Here is a 13694-nt window from a genome sequence, read left to right on the forward strand (position 1 = left end):
CAGGCTTGGTGCAGGGGCTGCACAGTGCTCCCTCAGGTAAAGGCCCATTCAGAGCAAGGTACATCCGAGACAGGACCCCGCCGAGGCACACCTGGACAGGTCCCAGACACACTCAGGACCCCGCCGAGGCACACCTGGACAGGTCCCGGACACACTCAGGACCCCGCCGAGGCACACCTGGACAGGTCCCAGACACACTCAGGACCCCGCCGAGACATCTGAGATATACCGCAAATTCAGGTGAGAACACCTAACTCGCCCCTGAGACACATGTGGGACACACCTGGGGAAGAGCTGAGACAAATTCCTGACAGAGGGAAGGCAGCGCACCCTAGCAGGGACCATGGTATCAGGAGGAAGGCCAGCTCTGAGCGGCACAACCAAATTCGTCTTGTTCCAGCACACAGCAGGCAGTCATGGGAAGAATCACGGCGTCTGTCCCTGCTGGCAGGGGGGAGGAAGCAAAGGTCCCTGCCAGGAGAGGATAGAGGACTTCCCTGCCCACCTACTGCACCTCTGAGGGTTGTGAGCCTGCACAGATGGGGACAGAGTCCTCTGCCCCACCAGAGGCAGGAACAAGGCCCTGCCCAGCTGGCGAGGGCTCCCGGCAGGCGGACTGGTGGGTAAATATTAGAGGTACACAAGATCCCGTCGTCCCCAGAAGACCTGCACTAATCCCAGCTCTGCACTTAGCATGCTGTGACCTTGGGCCTGCCACATTAACCCCTCCTCCCGCTGGGATTGCAGGAGGCAGGTCCCTGAGTTCTGGGGCCGCTCTGTGACCCAGGGCCTTTTCTGCACCATTTCTCAATGCACTCTAAACCAGACAAAACCCAGACCCCACGTCTGTGGGCCCAGGTGGAATTTAGACATCTGACACGGCCCCGGTGACGCAGAGGCCTCAGGCAAGAATGACAGGAGGCTTCAGGCTGTGTCCCGGGGTTACCCTGTGCTCAGCAACGTAGAAACACAGCGTTCAGTCGCTGAAATTAGGGGCGCTACCTCACCCAGGACTTGCTCAGAGATTCTAGAGTAGACTTGGCTCCCTAAGAATGGCCTGGATCCGGGGGCCAGCAGCTCACACCTGTAATCCCAGCTACTCAGGAGTCTAAAGACTGCGGTTCAAAACCACCCTGGGCAGGGAAGTGTATGAGACTCTATCAACAAGCTGAAAGAGGAGCCATGGTTCAAGGCACCAGCCTTGCGTGAGAAAAGCCAGGCGAGATTTGGAAGGCCCTGATTTCAAGACCCAGTTCTAGTGCGCACAAGTGCCCCCTCCACACCAGTGGTACAATAGATAGTGTTTCCCAAGCACAAGTTTGAAAACCCTCCCTCCTCTCTTCTCTCCCTCCCTCCTTTCTCCTCCTGCCCCTCCTTCCCATCCTTTTTTCTTCTTCGTTTCTGCGGGACGAATGTTTCATGTTAGTTAAGAGATAAGTAACGCGTGTGGTTTTCTCTGGCTCTTCTTGGGCATCCGAGGGCTTCAAGTCAGGTGCGGAGCTGGGGTCTGCACCAGGAAGCAGCTGGGGGCCATCGTCAACGCCTCCAGGCGATGTGAGTCCTGGGCTCTGGTCGGTCTCCACAGACTCCCCAGGGCAGCCCTGTGACCCCCGGGTGAGTTAAAAGTCCTGAACGTCCACTAGGCCAAAGCTTGATGCCACCCAGGCGAGGAAGGGAAGGGTGTGAGAGAAGGACACTCCTGGCCAGGGCGTCTGTGGAGCCGTGAGGACACTGTCCTCTACCAAGGGCTCAGCCCGCCCCCCACGCTGTGTCCAGGGCACCGTGATAACATGGGTGCAGTCCAGTCCACACGTCTGCTTCCGGACACCCGGAGACAGAGCCACTCAAAGAGGCTCAGACGCCACGCTCACCTTTGCATCTCAAGAGCATGTCCATGCTCGTGGAGGACAGCGGCTTCAGAACTCTGAACACCAGGCCCAGGCCCACTGGCTTGGCGCAATGAGAGGCGGCCGGACAGCTCCACATCCTGCTTAGCCCTCAACATTCCAGAGCCACACATGGCTAGCGTTACAGATAACGTGTGGAAAGAGTCCACCGCAACCTTCCACGAGTCCAGGCTACCTCAGCTCCACCCCATCTGAAGTCAGAGATGCTTGTTTGCAGACAAGCTCTACATTATACTGAAGGGGGGAAGTAAAGACAATTGTCAGTCACTCTGGTAACTCAGGAGGCCAAGCCAGGAGGATTGCTGTTCAAAGCCATCCGGGCAGAAAAGTCTATGACTCCCTCTCCAATTAATCAGCAAAAAGACAGGCTGGAGGTGTGGCTCAGGTGATAGAGTGCCAAGCATGCGCAAGCACGCTGAGGGTGAGATGCCTGGATTCAAGCCCCGATACCAGCCAACCCAGGTTCCTGGTGAGAAGGCCTGGATGGCGCAATTCTAAATGTGGTTCTGTGTGAAAACTCTAGAAGTCCACAGCCACTCTCTCAACGGCTTGGAGAAGGAGGCTGAGCCCCGGCCTGGCGCCCTCCGCCTCCCTGCAGAGGCCAGCGAACCGCGAGGTGGCCCTGCATGGACCCTGTTTCCACAGTGTTCCCCACACAGGCCTTGGGGTGGCTGCGTGGTCAGACCGCGTGGGCGCTTCTCCCAGCTGGCACTTGGCCCTGGAACAGAGGGACCATCAGATGCACCCCTCAGCTGGATGCTTGCTGTGGCCCCAGCTGTCAGCAAGGCCCTGGAAAGTGGCGTACTCTGAGCCACCGGCCCCTCTGGATCCGGAGGGGAAAAGCATCTTCAGGCAGACCCGAGCCCACTCTGCCAGGTGTGTGCAAAGCTGGGGGTGGCACTCCCAGCCCCGTCCACCCCGTCCCTGGTGGCTCCCGATGCCATCCAGGAGAGAAGCAAGGCGCCTCGGGCTGCTCAAGGCCCATTCGGCGCTGCTGTGGGCATCCTGCTGAAGTGAGGCCCTCGGCCCCCTCAGGCGCCGTCCTCCGGTGGCCGTCCTGAGTAGGAGGTGAGATCCTTGCAGAGCAGCCAAGGTCACAGGCCCACGCGGGGCAGAGCGGTACCAGCCGAGGCCTGTGACGCCTGACCTGGGGCCTGTGCTGTTTGTGTCTCCCTTCTTGAGGGAGGTGAGGGGCCCCGCAGGGGAGCGCTGTTCCCCCAGTCCCTATCAGGCCTGACCCAGGCACCAGCCAAGGGCAACCCCAGGCCCAGGGTTGCCTGGGACAGGTGGAGGGCAGATAGCAGGAGAGCCTGGAGCCCTGGCCGCCCTCCGATTGTGTTTGGATAGTGATAGCTGAGAGCTGATAACCACCCTCCACGCCCTTGAGGTCCCACAGAGGGGACTATAAACCCCAGAGGAGGCTTAGAGAGGACTGAGAGTAGACTGGGACCCCAACATGGCGGCTCTGCAGGAAAAGAAGTCATGTAGCCAGCGCATGGCAGAGTTCCGGCACTACTGCTGGAACCCCGACACAGGCCAGATGCTGGGCCGAACGCCTGCCCGATGGTGTATGTGGGGGGCCTCGCGGTGGGGTGAGGGGAGGGCGGGACTCGGGCTCTGCCAAGGGGAGCACGGGAGCTGGCCTGGCCTCACCCCTGGCAGGAAGCTCGCACTTCGGAAGGCCTGCGGGCAGGAGCCTCTGAGGTCTGGCCCCACTTGCATGTTTGGGAAGAGCACTTTAAAGGGATGTTTCTCAAACCAACTCTCTTAACCTTGGTCAGAAGAATTGGGGAATGTGGGCGTCCTCAGTGAAGTGGGCAGGGACTTTACTGTGAGGCTGGCCACGACGCCTCCATCCCGGGGTAGCGGGGTCCTCGAGCTTCCAGGCCAGCCTCACTTTAGGTGTGTGGTGCCGGTGGCTCTTATGAGCTGCAGCCGGCACAGCTGGCCCCGTCCTCTGTCCTGGTGGCTGCTCAGCCACCTGGGTTCTTCCTTGCAGGGAAGCGCAAAGGAAATGCCTGGGTAGCCATGGTAGCAGCAGATGGCGGTGGTGGAGGTTAACTCATTGGCTGATAGTGGGGCCGCTTCAGCCTGCTCAAGACACACCTGACACACTCAGGGCACACCTCACACACTGCAGCCAGGACAGGGGTAGTGAGAGGTGCAGTGTGGCGCCAGGTGCCGTGAGAGGGGCCGTGAACGTGGTGTCTGAAGCAGCCACACACCCACAGTGACTGCTAAGGTGCCGGCTTCAATGACAGGAGCCAACACAAAGGAGGCCCCACGCCCCCTCCCGCAGCTCTGCGGCTCCCTCTGCTGGGCACACACGAAGGGGCGGCGGCCTGGTGGGCCGCTGTGTGGAGGAGGAGGTGCTGAAGAGGGCAGGTGGGGCGGAGGGCGGCGTGCTGTGGGCCAGCTCACCGCGTGTCCCGCAGTGTGGATCAGCCTCTACTACCTGGCCTTCTACGTGGTGATGACCGGGCTGTTCGCCCTGTGCATCTACGTGCTCATGCAGACCATCGACCCCTACACGCCCGACTACCAGGACCAGCTGAAGTCGCCGGGTGAGTGTCGGGAGGGTGACCACGGCAGGCCTGGGCAGGGCCGGCCGCAAGATGCCTCCCGCCTGTGTGTGTGCGTGCAGACACACTGGAGTCTCAGGGCCGGGCCAGGCTTCACGACCACCGTGCCGTGACAGAGGTCCAGGGCTCTGCTGTGCTCTGCCTGGCAGATGGAGTCCTGGACGTGACCTTGGGGTCCTTGGCCTTTGCTCCCAGTGCTGCCCCTGGCTTCCTTAGCCACAGGGAGCCGGGCTGGCAGCTCTCCTCCCGGGGCTGTGGGAGGATGTGGCCTCAGGCTGGGGGAGGAGGGTGATCGGCGGGAAGAGCCAGTCAATCCACGGAGCGTCCTCTCCCCAGGAGTGACTCTGAGACCTGACGTTTATGGAGAAAGAGGTCTGGAGATTTCCTACAACGTCTCTGACAACAGCTCCTGGGCGGGTCTCACACATGCCCTGCACGGCTTTCTGGCAGGTAGGCCAACCTGGCCCCATCACGCTGTGTCTTCAGGTCTCTCCGGCCTCACTGCCCACTGGGCAGCCGAGGCGCCCAGCTTCGGGAGCGGAGACAGCGCCAGGTTCTCTCCTGCAGGTTATACCCCGGCGTCCCAGCAGGAGAGCATCAACTGCACCTCCCAGAGGTACTTCTTCCAGAACAGCTTCCAGGCCCCAAACCACACCAAGTTCTCCTGCAAGTTTACTGCAGATATGTTACGAAACTGCTCGGGCCTGGAGGACCCCAGCTTTGGCTTTGAAGAGGGAAAGCCATGCTTCATTATTAAGATGAACAGGGTGAGTCTGCGTTGGAGATGGCCGCTGGAGAGGTGAGAACCCTTCCCACTCACGGAGGCCAGCGCCCTGCCCTCCATGCCTCTGCCTGTCACAGTTTTCTAGGACATGGGTGCCTGGCCAGACATCTGCAGCCGGGGCCACAGCTGTATTGTGTGTGCACAGGCTGCTGGAGAAGCCAGGACCAGATGGAAGGCCCTGGGGTGGGACAGGAACTGGACAGGCGCTGGACAGGGCCCCCCAACTGTCTGGGCCCCAGAGTTGGCACAGAGGGAGGCACGGGGGTTTCCATGCCTCCTCCCAGGCCACTGAAGCACAACCACAGTAAGCAAGGGGCAAAAAGGACACAATCCTCTGTGGGGGCAGAGGGAAGAAGAAAGTCCAGTAGCAGAGAGGGCCTGGTGAAGAGCCTCAGGTCACCGCTGCAGAGACAAAGCAGGCCAGGCCTGCAGCTGTGCTGTGTTCCTGTGTTACAAAGCCTGGGGGAGCCACGGGCCTCAGCCCACAGCAGTCACACATAGCTGGCAGGGCGCCCCAGAATTGCCCAGCAAGAGGGCTGTGGACATGGACACATCAGGCCACGCAGCTGATATGTCTGTCCAACGGACGGTCTTGCTCAGAGCTCAGGAGTGGACAGCTGGGCCTAGAGAGGAAAGGAGGGGTGGAGGGGGGCCACAGCCCAGGTAGGGATAGGAAGAGGAAGGGCCGGGAGATTCTGAAGGCAGAGGAAGACCCCCAGAGGGTGTCGAAGGACCCACGGGAGCAGCAGGCGGCCTGCGCTCGGCCCTCCCACTGCAGGCTGGACGCCATGGTACGGCCATCAAGGACCACGGGGCCGGCTCCGCTGCCACACAGCAGCCCTTCAAACCCCAGAGGAGGGCTTTGAGTTCCGAGGGACCCCCTCGGGGTTTCCGGCTGCGCTGACACATGATAGTGCCGAACCACCTTTCTTCCAGATCGTCAAGTTCCTCCCAAGCAACGACACGGCGCCCCGCGTGGACTGCGCTTTCCACGTGAGTGGCACTGCCCGCCGCGGTCCCCACGCCAGGGGCAGCCCCGCTCCCGAGTGCCGCGGTCCCCACGCCAGGGGCAGCCCCGCTCCTGAGTGCCTCTGTCCTCGCGGGCTGCAGGGCTTGCCCTCTTCTGGAGGCACCTCTCTCCTCTGTGACGCCCGCAAGCTGCACAGAGCAGTTAAGCGTGTGCTGCCCCAGAGGCCAGAACAACCTTGTGGCACAACATGCTGGCCTGCGGGTTCTCATCCCGATGCCGACACAAACATCTGCCCCTCACACACACACCACGCAAGGACTCAGGCGAGGGGAGGGCGCGTTCTGAGCAGTGACTCCAGGATGACGAGCAGAGCGAGTCTCTGCTAGGGTGAGGGAGGGGTCCTTGCCCCCCCAGCACACAGGCACGCGCACCCCTGCTGCCCTCAGCCACCGCCTCTCCCCCTCAGCACGAGTCCCGAGAGCCCAGGTCTCAGCCGGACACCAGACCCCTGCAGGTGGAATACTACCCCGCCAACGGCACCTTCAGTCTCCACTACTTCCCCTACTACGGGAAGAAGGCGCAGGTAGGGGCCGCCTCACCAGCCTGCCTGCTGCAGAGGCCTCCTCCAGCCACAGGCAAGCGGTGGCCGTTCTTGTATAACAGATGACCCATGCGTCCCTCTCACCTTCCCCTGCTCCACCGCAGCCCCACTACAGCAACCCCCTGGTGGCAGCCAAACTGCTCAACGTCCCCAAGAACCAACAGGTCATCATCGTGTGCAAGATCCTCGCGGACCACGTGACCTTCGACAACCCCCATGACCCGTACGAGGGGAAAGTGGAGTTCAAACTGACCATCCAGAAGTAGGGCGGGAGCCCGTGTGCACACTGCAGCCCCTCACGCGCAGAGCCAGGGCCTCGCGCTGCCTTCCCCGCTCAGAGCCCACGCTCCGGCCACAGGGCAGTCAAGGAAGCACTGTCCACCCGTCGCCTGGGCACCAACTGCCTCCTGTGTCCCAGGCAGGATCCGTAGCTGTGAGTGACCTCCCCATTGACCGGGCCTGCAAACGTCCCCTCCCCAGCATGGACACCACGTTCTTATGTAATTTATTTTTCTATGTTTCATCATGAACCGTTTCTTGTGTTCCCATGACCGTCAATGCACTGGCATGCATGCTGTACGTTTTGAATCTCTGCTTCTAAAAATGTGATTCCCAAGTTGTAAAAGCAACATATATTAAAGTTAATTCCTATTCCATGAAAAACATCCTGTCTTTCCTGATCTGGGAGAAAAATAACTAAAATTCAATACTTCTGGGGCGGGGGTGGGGGTGGGCTTGCAGTACTTTTTGCTTCACTTATTTTTTCAGAGTTTCAGGCCCAGGCCCAGCCTTGGACCTTGACCCTCCCACACTTCTGCCTCCCAAGTAGCTGAGATTACAGGTCTGAGCTACCGTGCTCAGCCCACACACTCCAGTTTATTTACAGTTTCAAGTACAGTACAGGAAACTTGCAGGGGTGGAGGAGGAAGGTGGGTGAGGGTGAGGACAGAGCCCCGAGACAGACCTTACACCAGATGAATCCCGGGCACGGTGGCTTCTCCACCCCTTCTGGGGATGGCTCCACCCAAGACGCAGAAGGGTAACTTTTCACGTTTGCAGCCTGGACCCCTTCAGCACAGCCTGCAGGATGTAGGCCCAGACAGAAAGTGGCCCCCACTGTGTCTCTCCCACTCACCCTGCACGCCAGGGTCCTTGGCCTGGGACTGCTGCCTGGAGCTTCGAGCACCCGCGTGGAACATGAAAACCTGAGCCCATCACTCACACCTGGTAAGACCCTGGGAGCCTGGCAGGTCTCATCCGATGGCCTCCATTTCTTCTTCCATCCTGGGCCAGCAGTATAGCACAGATCACACAGATAGGGTTACACAGACATGCCAGGCTCTGCGAATACAAAACCACCTTCTGAGGCCTTAGCACAATCTGGCACCACAGTGGAATCCCTCACGGAAAGAGGGCGAAGAGGAAGAGTGCCTAGTGATAACCAAGTGATGCCGCGATGTATTGCTGGTTGCTGGTGGGTGGACTTCTGAGACCAAGCTTGACAGATCAGAGCCTGGCAGCTCTTGTGAAATTCAGATTTTGATTCAGCAGCCTGGGCCATGAGCTCCAGAAGTATTAAGCTAAGCAGGTGATTTACCAACATAGAAGGTAACGCGGTCAGGTGCCATAATCTCCTGTTTAATTGCCTTCAAATGCAATTTCCTTCCAATAAGCCAGAAAGAGGATACAAGTGAACCACCTTCACAATGCTAGCCCCCCTGTCCCAGTGCACAGCTGCCACCTGGGCCTCTCTATCACTGCCTCCTGCTTCTCCAGCCTCCACATCACCACCACAGCCCCCCAGCCACCCTGCCAGCCTAACTGAACACCAGGCTTTCCAGGATGCTGGCGCAGGCTGCACAGGTCCACACCCAGGATATGTAAAGTAACTCAAAAGGCTGGAAAATCAGCAAATGGTGGCGTTTTCTGAAACTAATCCGCGGATTTATTTAACCATTCAAGTAAAACAGCTTTCTTTCTTTCTGTCAGTCTTTTCTTTCTTCTTTATGGTTATACCAACAAAGTTTACCATCTTGCCTGTTCTGGTGCATACATGGGCATGGCTGTGCAGCCAGCACTGCCATTCACCTCCACAACTTTATATCTGGCACACTGAAACTGCTCCCACCAAACTGTGCCTGCACCCGGGCCCGGGGCCTTCAGGGTGGAAGTGCCCAGCCTGTTGCTTGTCTCGTTTATTTCAGTAAGATGATGATGTTGGGGTTTGTATCGCAGCGGGGGTGGACTGTCCTTCCTTTTTAAGGGAAAGCCAACGCAGGGCTAAGATATAGTGAAGACATCTACTGGTTTGCTCACACACTGAGGGACGCTTGGGTGTCTGCACAGTTTTCAGCGATGGTGAATACTTGTGGATACATGTGTGCAGCTAGGTCTTGGAGACGTGCCCCAGGATTTGAACATATGCCTGGCAGACTTGCTGGACCACGCGGCAATCCTACCACCCCTTGCTTCCTACAGTGGTGGCACTGCACTGCAGCCGAGCTGGGGGTCAAACCCCAACCTGTGGCCTCTGGGGTATTCCAAATACCAATAGTTATCCTGGCCGTGTATCTTCACATTTTCTCAGCGATTGCTGATGATGCCTACCTTTTCAAATTCTTGTTACCATTTTCTCCCTTTAGAGAAAGTCCTATCCCCTTTCCCCAAATCCAGCTCTTCTGAGCCGTGTGAGTGAAAAGACCCGCACTTCCTGCGATCAGCAGGCACAGTGCTCTCTTCACTTTTAAATATTTTTCCTTTAGGTATTTGTACAAGGAATACCGTGTCCCTTCATCAATGCCACCCCTTGAACACACTCAACTGCCCCTCCCACCTTTCCCGTCCCTCCTTTTCCTAACGTTTAGGTTATATATGAACTGTCACTTAGCAAAGCAATCTATGTACACGATGCTCCTGGTCTAAGTCTTCCCTTCAACATCATCGCTCCCCTTCCACCACCCTCCCTTTATATCTTTCTCCGTTCCTTGGCATGTACAATGAATGCTTGCTGGACTCTACTCTTCCCCACATTTGCTCTTCTATTCCTTTCCTCTTGAACCCCACTCCCTACTGACAAGTCCTCATTTCCCGGAACTCACTTTGCTGGGCTTTGACTTCATCTTTCTAAGGAATTATACTATTAATGTTCTCCATATATTCTATTAGACTCCGGTTACTTCCTTTATAATCGCTTGGGTGTCATCCAGCATGCTTACATCTGGATGGATAGAAACCTTCTAGTTCTTACTAATAAGGGCGATGATGTAACTTATGCTTCTCTGGATGTGACTTACTTCACTTAAAATAATCCTCTCCACGTATTTCCATTTCCTTACCAATCAGGCCTGGGGCTTGAACTCAAGGTCTGGGTGCTGAGCTTGTGGGCTGTGCTCAAGGCTCGCGCTCTACCATTTGAGCCACAGCACCACCTGTTTTCTTTCTGAGTAGTTTATTGCACTGGCTTCAAACTGCAATCCTCAGATCTCAGCCCCAGTGGGCAGCTAAGATTGCACTTGCACGCCAGCCCACAGTACCTGGCCTCAGTGGCATTCTTTCTGACGGATGAGTAGAACTCCACTGTGTATGTGTGCGTTTTCTTCCCTCATTCACTGAGGGCATGTGGGCTGATCCCATGTACTGGTCATGGTAAATACGCTGTGATAAACCTGGGTGTAGTAGTACAGCTAGTGTAGCCTTGTTTGTATTCAGAAAAATGCCCAAAAGTGTAACTGCTGGGCCAGAGGGTGTTCTGCTTAGGGTTGTTTTGAGGACCTTCTACCACGGGTGAACAAATTTACATGCCCACCAACAGTGCAGAATTCCCTTTTGGCCACATGCGTGCCAGCTTTGTCCGTTCTATTGTTAATTTTCTTCATAACGGCCATTCTACCTGGGGTAAAGTGGAATCAGTGTTATTGATTTGTACTTCCTTTATGGCCTGAGATGTTGAACACGTTTTTATGTCTGTTGGTCATATTTAATTCTGAGAAGTCTCTGCTGCAACCATTAGCCCATTTATTAATTGGATTATTGTTAAAAGCTAACATCCAGATTTTATCAGGTACCCTGTTTTGTTCAGTCTCATGAGTTCTGTGTATTTTGTACATTAATTTCCTGCCAGTTTGCAAACATTTTGTTTTTTGGTGGGCTTTTCTTCTCTGTGGATAGCATCTCTCAAGGCATAAACCTTTTTAATTTGCATTATCTATATAGTCTATGTTTTCATTTGCTGCCTGCGACTTTGGTGTCATAGCCAAGAAATCATTGCCAAATTCAGCATCATAAACACTTCATCCTGTTTTTTAGGTTTTTTTTCCCCCCCCCAATCTTGGGGCTTGAACTCAGGGTCTTTGTGTCAATGCTCACATTAATAGAATAGAAAGCCTGAGAAATAACACTGGTATGTCTGATTAGAATTTTTGATAAGGGTAAAAAGACCATTCAGAGGAATGGAAGGAAATCTTTTCAACAAGGACTTAACATATAAAATTGGACTAACCATGGATGACAGTAGTTTACTTCCTAATGACGCAGATGTCCTTTACCTCTTCTTTTATTGCCAGACTCAGGGCTTGAGCTCAGGGCCTGAGCACTGTCCTCGGGCTTTCTCAAGGCCAGAGCTCTACCACTTGAGCTCCAGCACCACTTCCAGCTCTTTTCTATGTATGTGGTACTGAGGAATCAAACCTGGGTCTTCGTGCATGCTAGGCAAGCACTCTACCACTAGGCCACGCTCCCGGCTCCTTTTTCTTACTCCCTGGCTAGGACTTCCAGTCCTAAACTTTAGAAATGAAAAACATGGGCACTGGGCACCCTTTCCCACTAAAATGCATAGTACTTCACCACTGAGCAACGTGTTCAGAGTTGGTCTCCTGATTCTAGTCCTCATTTGAGCTCATCGTTGAAGGGTGTAGAATTTTATAAGATGCACTTTTACATTCAGAGATTTTTTTCATCTTCACTCAGCTCATTGCAGCCTTTCACAGCAATCACAATTTGTGTGTTAACAAGATCTGCCCCACCCCCGTTACATAACTCTTAAGAGCATTTGAGGCCATCTGTGGTGTCTTCACCTGGCTTTGAGGGGTCAGCTATGCTGGCTGCATAGAACTGAGTTAGATCGTGTTCTCTCATTCTTTTGAAAGTATGGCAGAATTCCAGTCGGTCAAGTTTTTCTCTGCTGGGAGGTTTTCTAGGCCAAATTCCATCTCTTGCTAGTTCTAGATTTAGATTAGTCTTTGGATTAACCATGGGAGGCTGTTTCTAGCACTTGTCCACGTGACCTACGCTTTAAAATTTGTTGACATACAACCATCAGTAGAAATGTCAATTTCTGAGTCTTTTTATACCTCTAAAAGATTTATCAAGCCAGGCAGGTGGCTCACGCCTATAATCCTAGCTATTCAGGAGTTTGAGATCTGAGGATGGAGCCAGCCTGGGCACTAAAGACTGAGAGACTCCAATTAATCCCTTGAAAGGGGGGAGTAGTGCTGTGGCTCCAGGGATAGGGTGGTAGCCTTGAGCTGAAGAGCTCAGGAACAGGGCCAGGCCCAGAGGTCAAGCCCCATGATCCACGAGAAAAAAAAAAGTATCCATTTTATTGATATTTTTAATTATGATTTTGGTTTTATTTCCATTTCATTTACTTTGGCTTAAATTTCGATTTCCTTCCTCCTTTTATTTTGGGGGGGGGTGGTGGTGCTCAGGTTTGAACTTTGAGCTCTACAGCTCAAGGCTACCACCTTACCTACCCCTTGAGCCACTGCGCCACTTCCGGTTTTCTGATGGTGAATTGGAGATAAGTCTCATGGACTTCAGTGCCCAGCTGGCTTTGAACCGTGATCGTAAGTAGCTAGGATTACGGGAGTGACCACCGCATCCAGCTTACCTGTTAGCTTTAATACGATCTTTCTCTACTTCCCGAGTTTGAAAATTGAACTCTTGTTCAATGTGTTTATAAATGTCCCCCTTTGCAGTGCTTCGGGCTGCATCCTGTATGCTTTGCTGTCTTCAACTTCATTGGTTTCTGAACACGCTGTAGTTCCCCTGGGGATTTCTTCCTTGATTCATTGGTAAGTTTCTATTAGGGCTGGAGCTGTGGCGTGAGTGGTAGTGTGCCAGCCAAAGCAAGCAGCAAGGTCTCAAGTTCAAAGCCAATCAGAGAATGCGGTTCAATTCCCAAAAGTCTGTACATCTTCAGGCTTGTTGATCTCTGTCCTCCTCTCACTGTGACAGGACAGATGCTTTGCAGATCTGCTTTGCTAAATGCAGAGCCTGTGGGAAGAGCTGGCTGTTATTGCTGTCTGCAGTCATGCAGGCTTGAGTTCTGGATGTTTCTCTGGGTTGGTTGTATGTACCTTGTCTGCCTGTTCTAGCCACTATTTTGTGAGTCCTGAAGATCACTTCAGTTGATCTTCTTCAGCTGCATATATTCTATACTTCTGGGTTCTCCCCGTGCTTTCACTTTCAGTCTTTGATTCTAGACAATCTGCTAGACAACTACATACAAGCTGACCATGTGTTTGTATCCACTCTGCCAGTCTTTTGAACTGTGACCTCAATTCCTGATAAGAGTTCCTACCACTGTACTTTCTCCAGAGGTTTATCTATTGGTTGTTTCCTGAAGGCCCATCTTCTGCTTTTTTTCCCCCCAGTCCTGGGCTCGGGTGTAGGGCCTGAGCCCTATCCTCGGGCTTTCTCAAGGCTAGAGCTCTACCAGTTGAGCCTCAGCACCACTTCTGGCTTTTTTCTATGTATGTGGTACCAAGGAATTGAACCCGGGTCTTTGCGCATGCTAGGCAAGCACTCTATCACTAGGCTAAACTCCTGGCCCTCTGCTTAACTTTTGTAG

General features: G+C 54.6%; 1 protein-coding gene across 2 annotated transcripts; it reads left to right on the top strand.

Moving 5' to 3' along the window:
* The first annotated feature begins 3363 nt into the window (after window positions 1-3363).
* Window positions 3364-7110, top strand: Atp4b (ATPase H+/K+ transporting subunit beta). 2 transcript variants are annotated; one of them, XM_090341668.1, is made up of 7 exons: window positions 3364-3475; window positions 4343-4471; window positions 4826-4939; window positions 5057-5256; window positions 6210-6270; window positions 6723-6826; window positions 6949-7110. In XM_090341668.1, exons 1-7 carry the CDS (start codon window positions 3364-3366, stop codon window positions 7108-7110), a joined length of 882 nt encoding a protein of 293 aa, XP_090197794.1. The 2 variants fall into 2 exon arrangements, with proteins under 2 accessions (XP_090197794.1, XP_090197793.1); XM_090341667.1 differs by having other exon boundaries at window positions 6210-6266; window positions 6710-6826.
* The last annotated feature ends 6584 nt before the right edge of the window (window positions 7111-13694 follow it).

This window comes from Megascapheus bottae, chromosome 11 (assembly GCF_031878675.1).
Source record: "Megascapheus bottae isolate mThoBot1 chromosome 11, mThoBot2.hap1, whole genome shotgun sequence".
Lineage (NCBI taxonomy): Eukaryota > Metazoa > Chordata > Mammalia > Rodentia > Geomyidae > Megascapheus > Megascapheus bottae.

Bases quoted from the DNA above. Each gene is read 5' to 3' on its own strand.
- Atp4b (XM_090341667.1), top strand. From the start codon at position 3,364: ATGGCGGCTCTGCAGGAAAAGAAGTCATGTAGCCAGCGCATGGCAGAG. The intron at 5,257-6,209 runs GTGAGTCTGCGT...CCTTTCTTCCAG, and splicing joins TCATTATTAAGATGAACAGG to ATCGTCAAGTTCCTCCCAAG. The intron at 6,267-6,709 runs GTGAGTGGCACT...TCTCCCCCTCAG, and splicing joins GCGTGGACTGCGCTTTCCAC to CACGAGTCCCGAGAGCCCAG.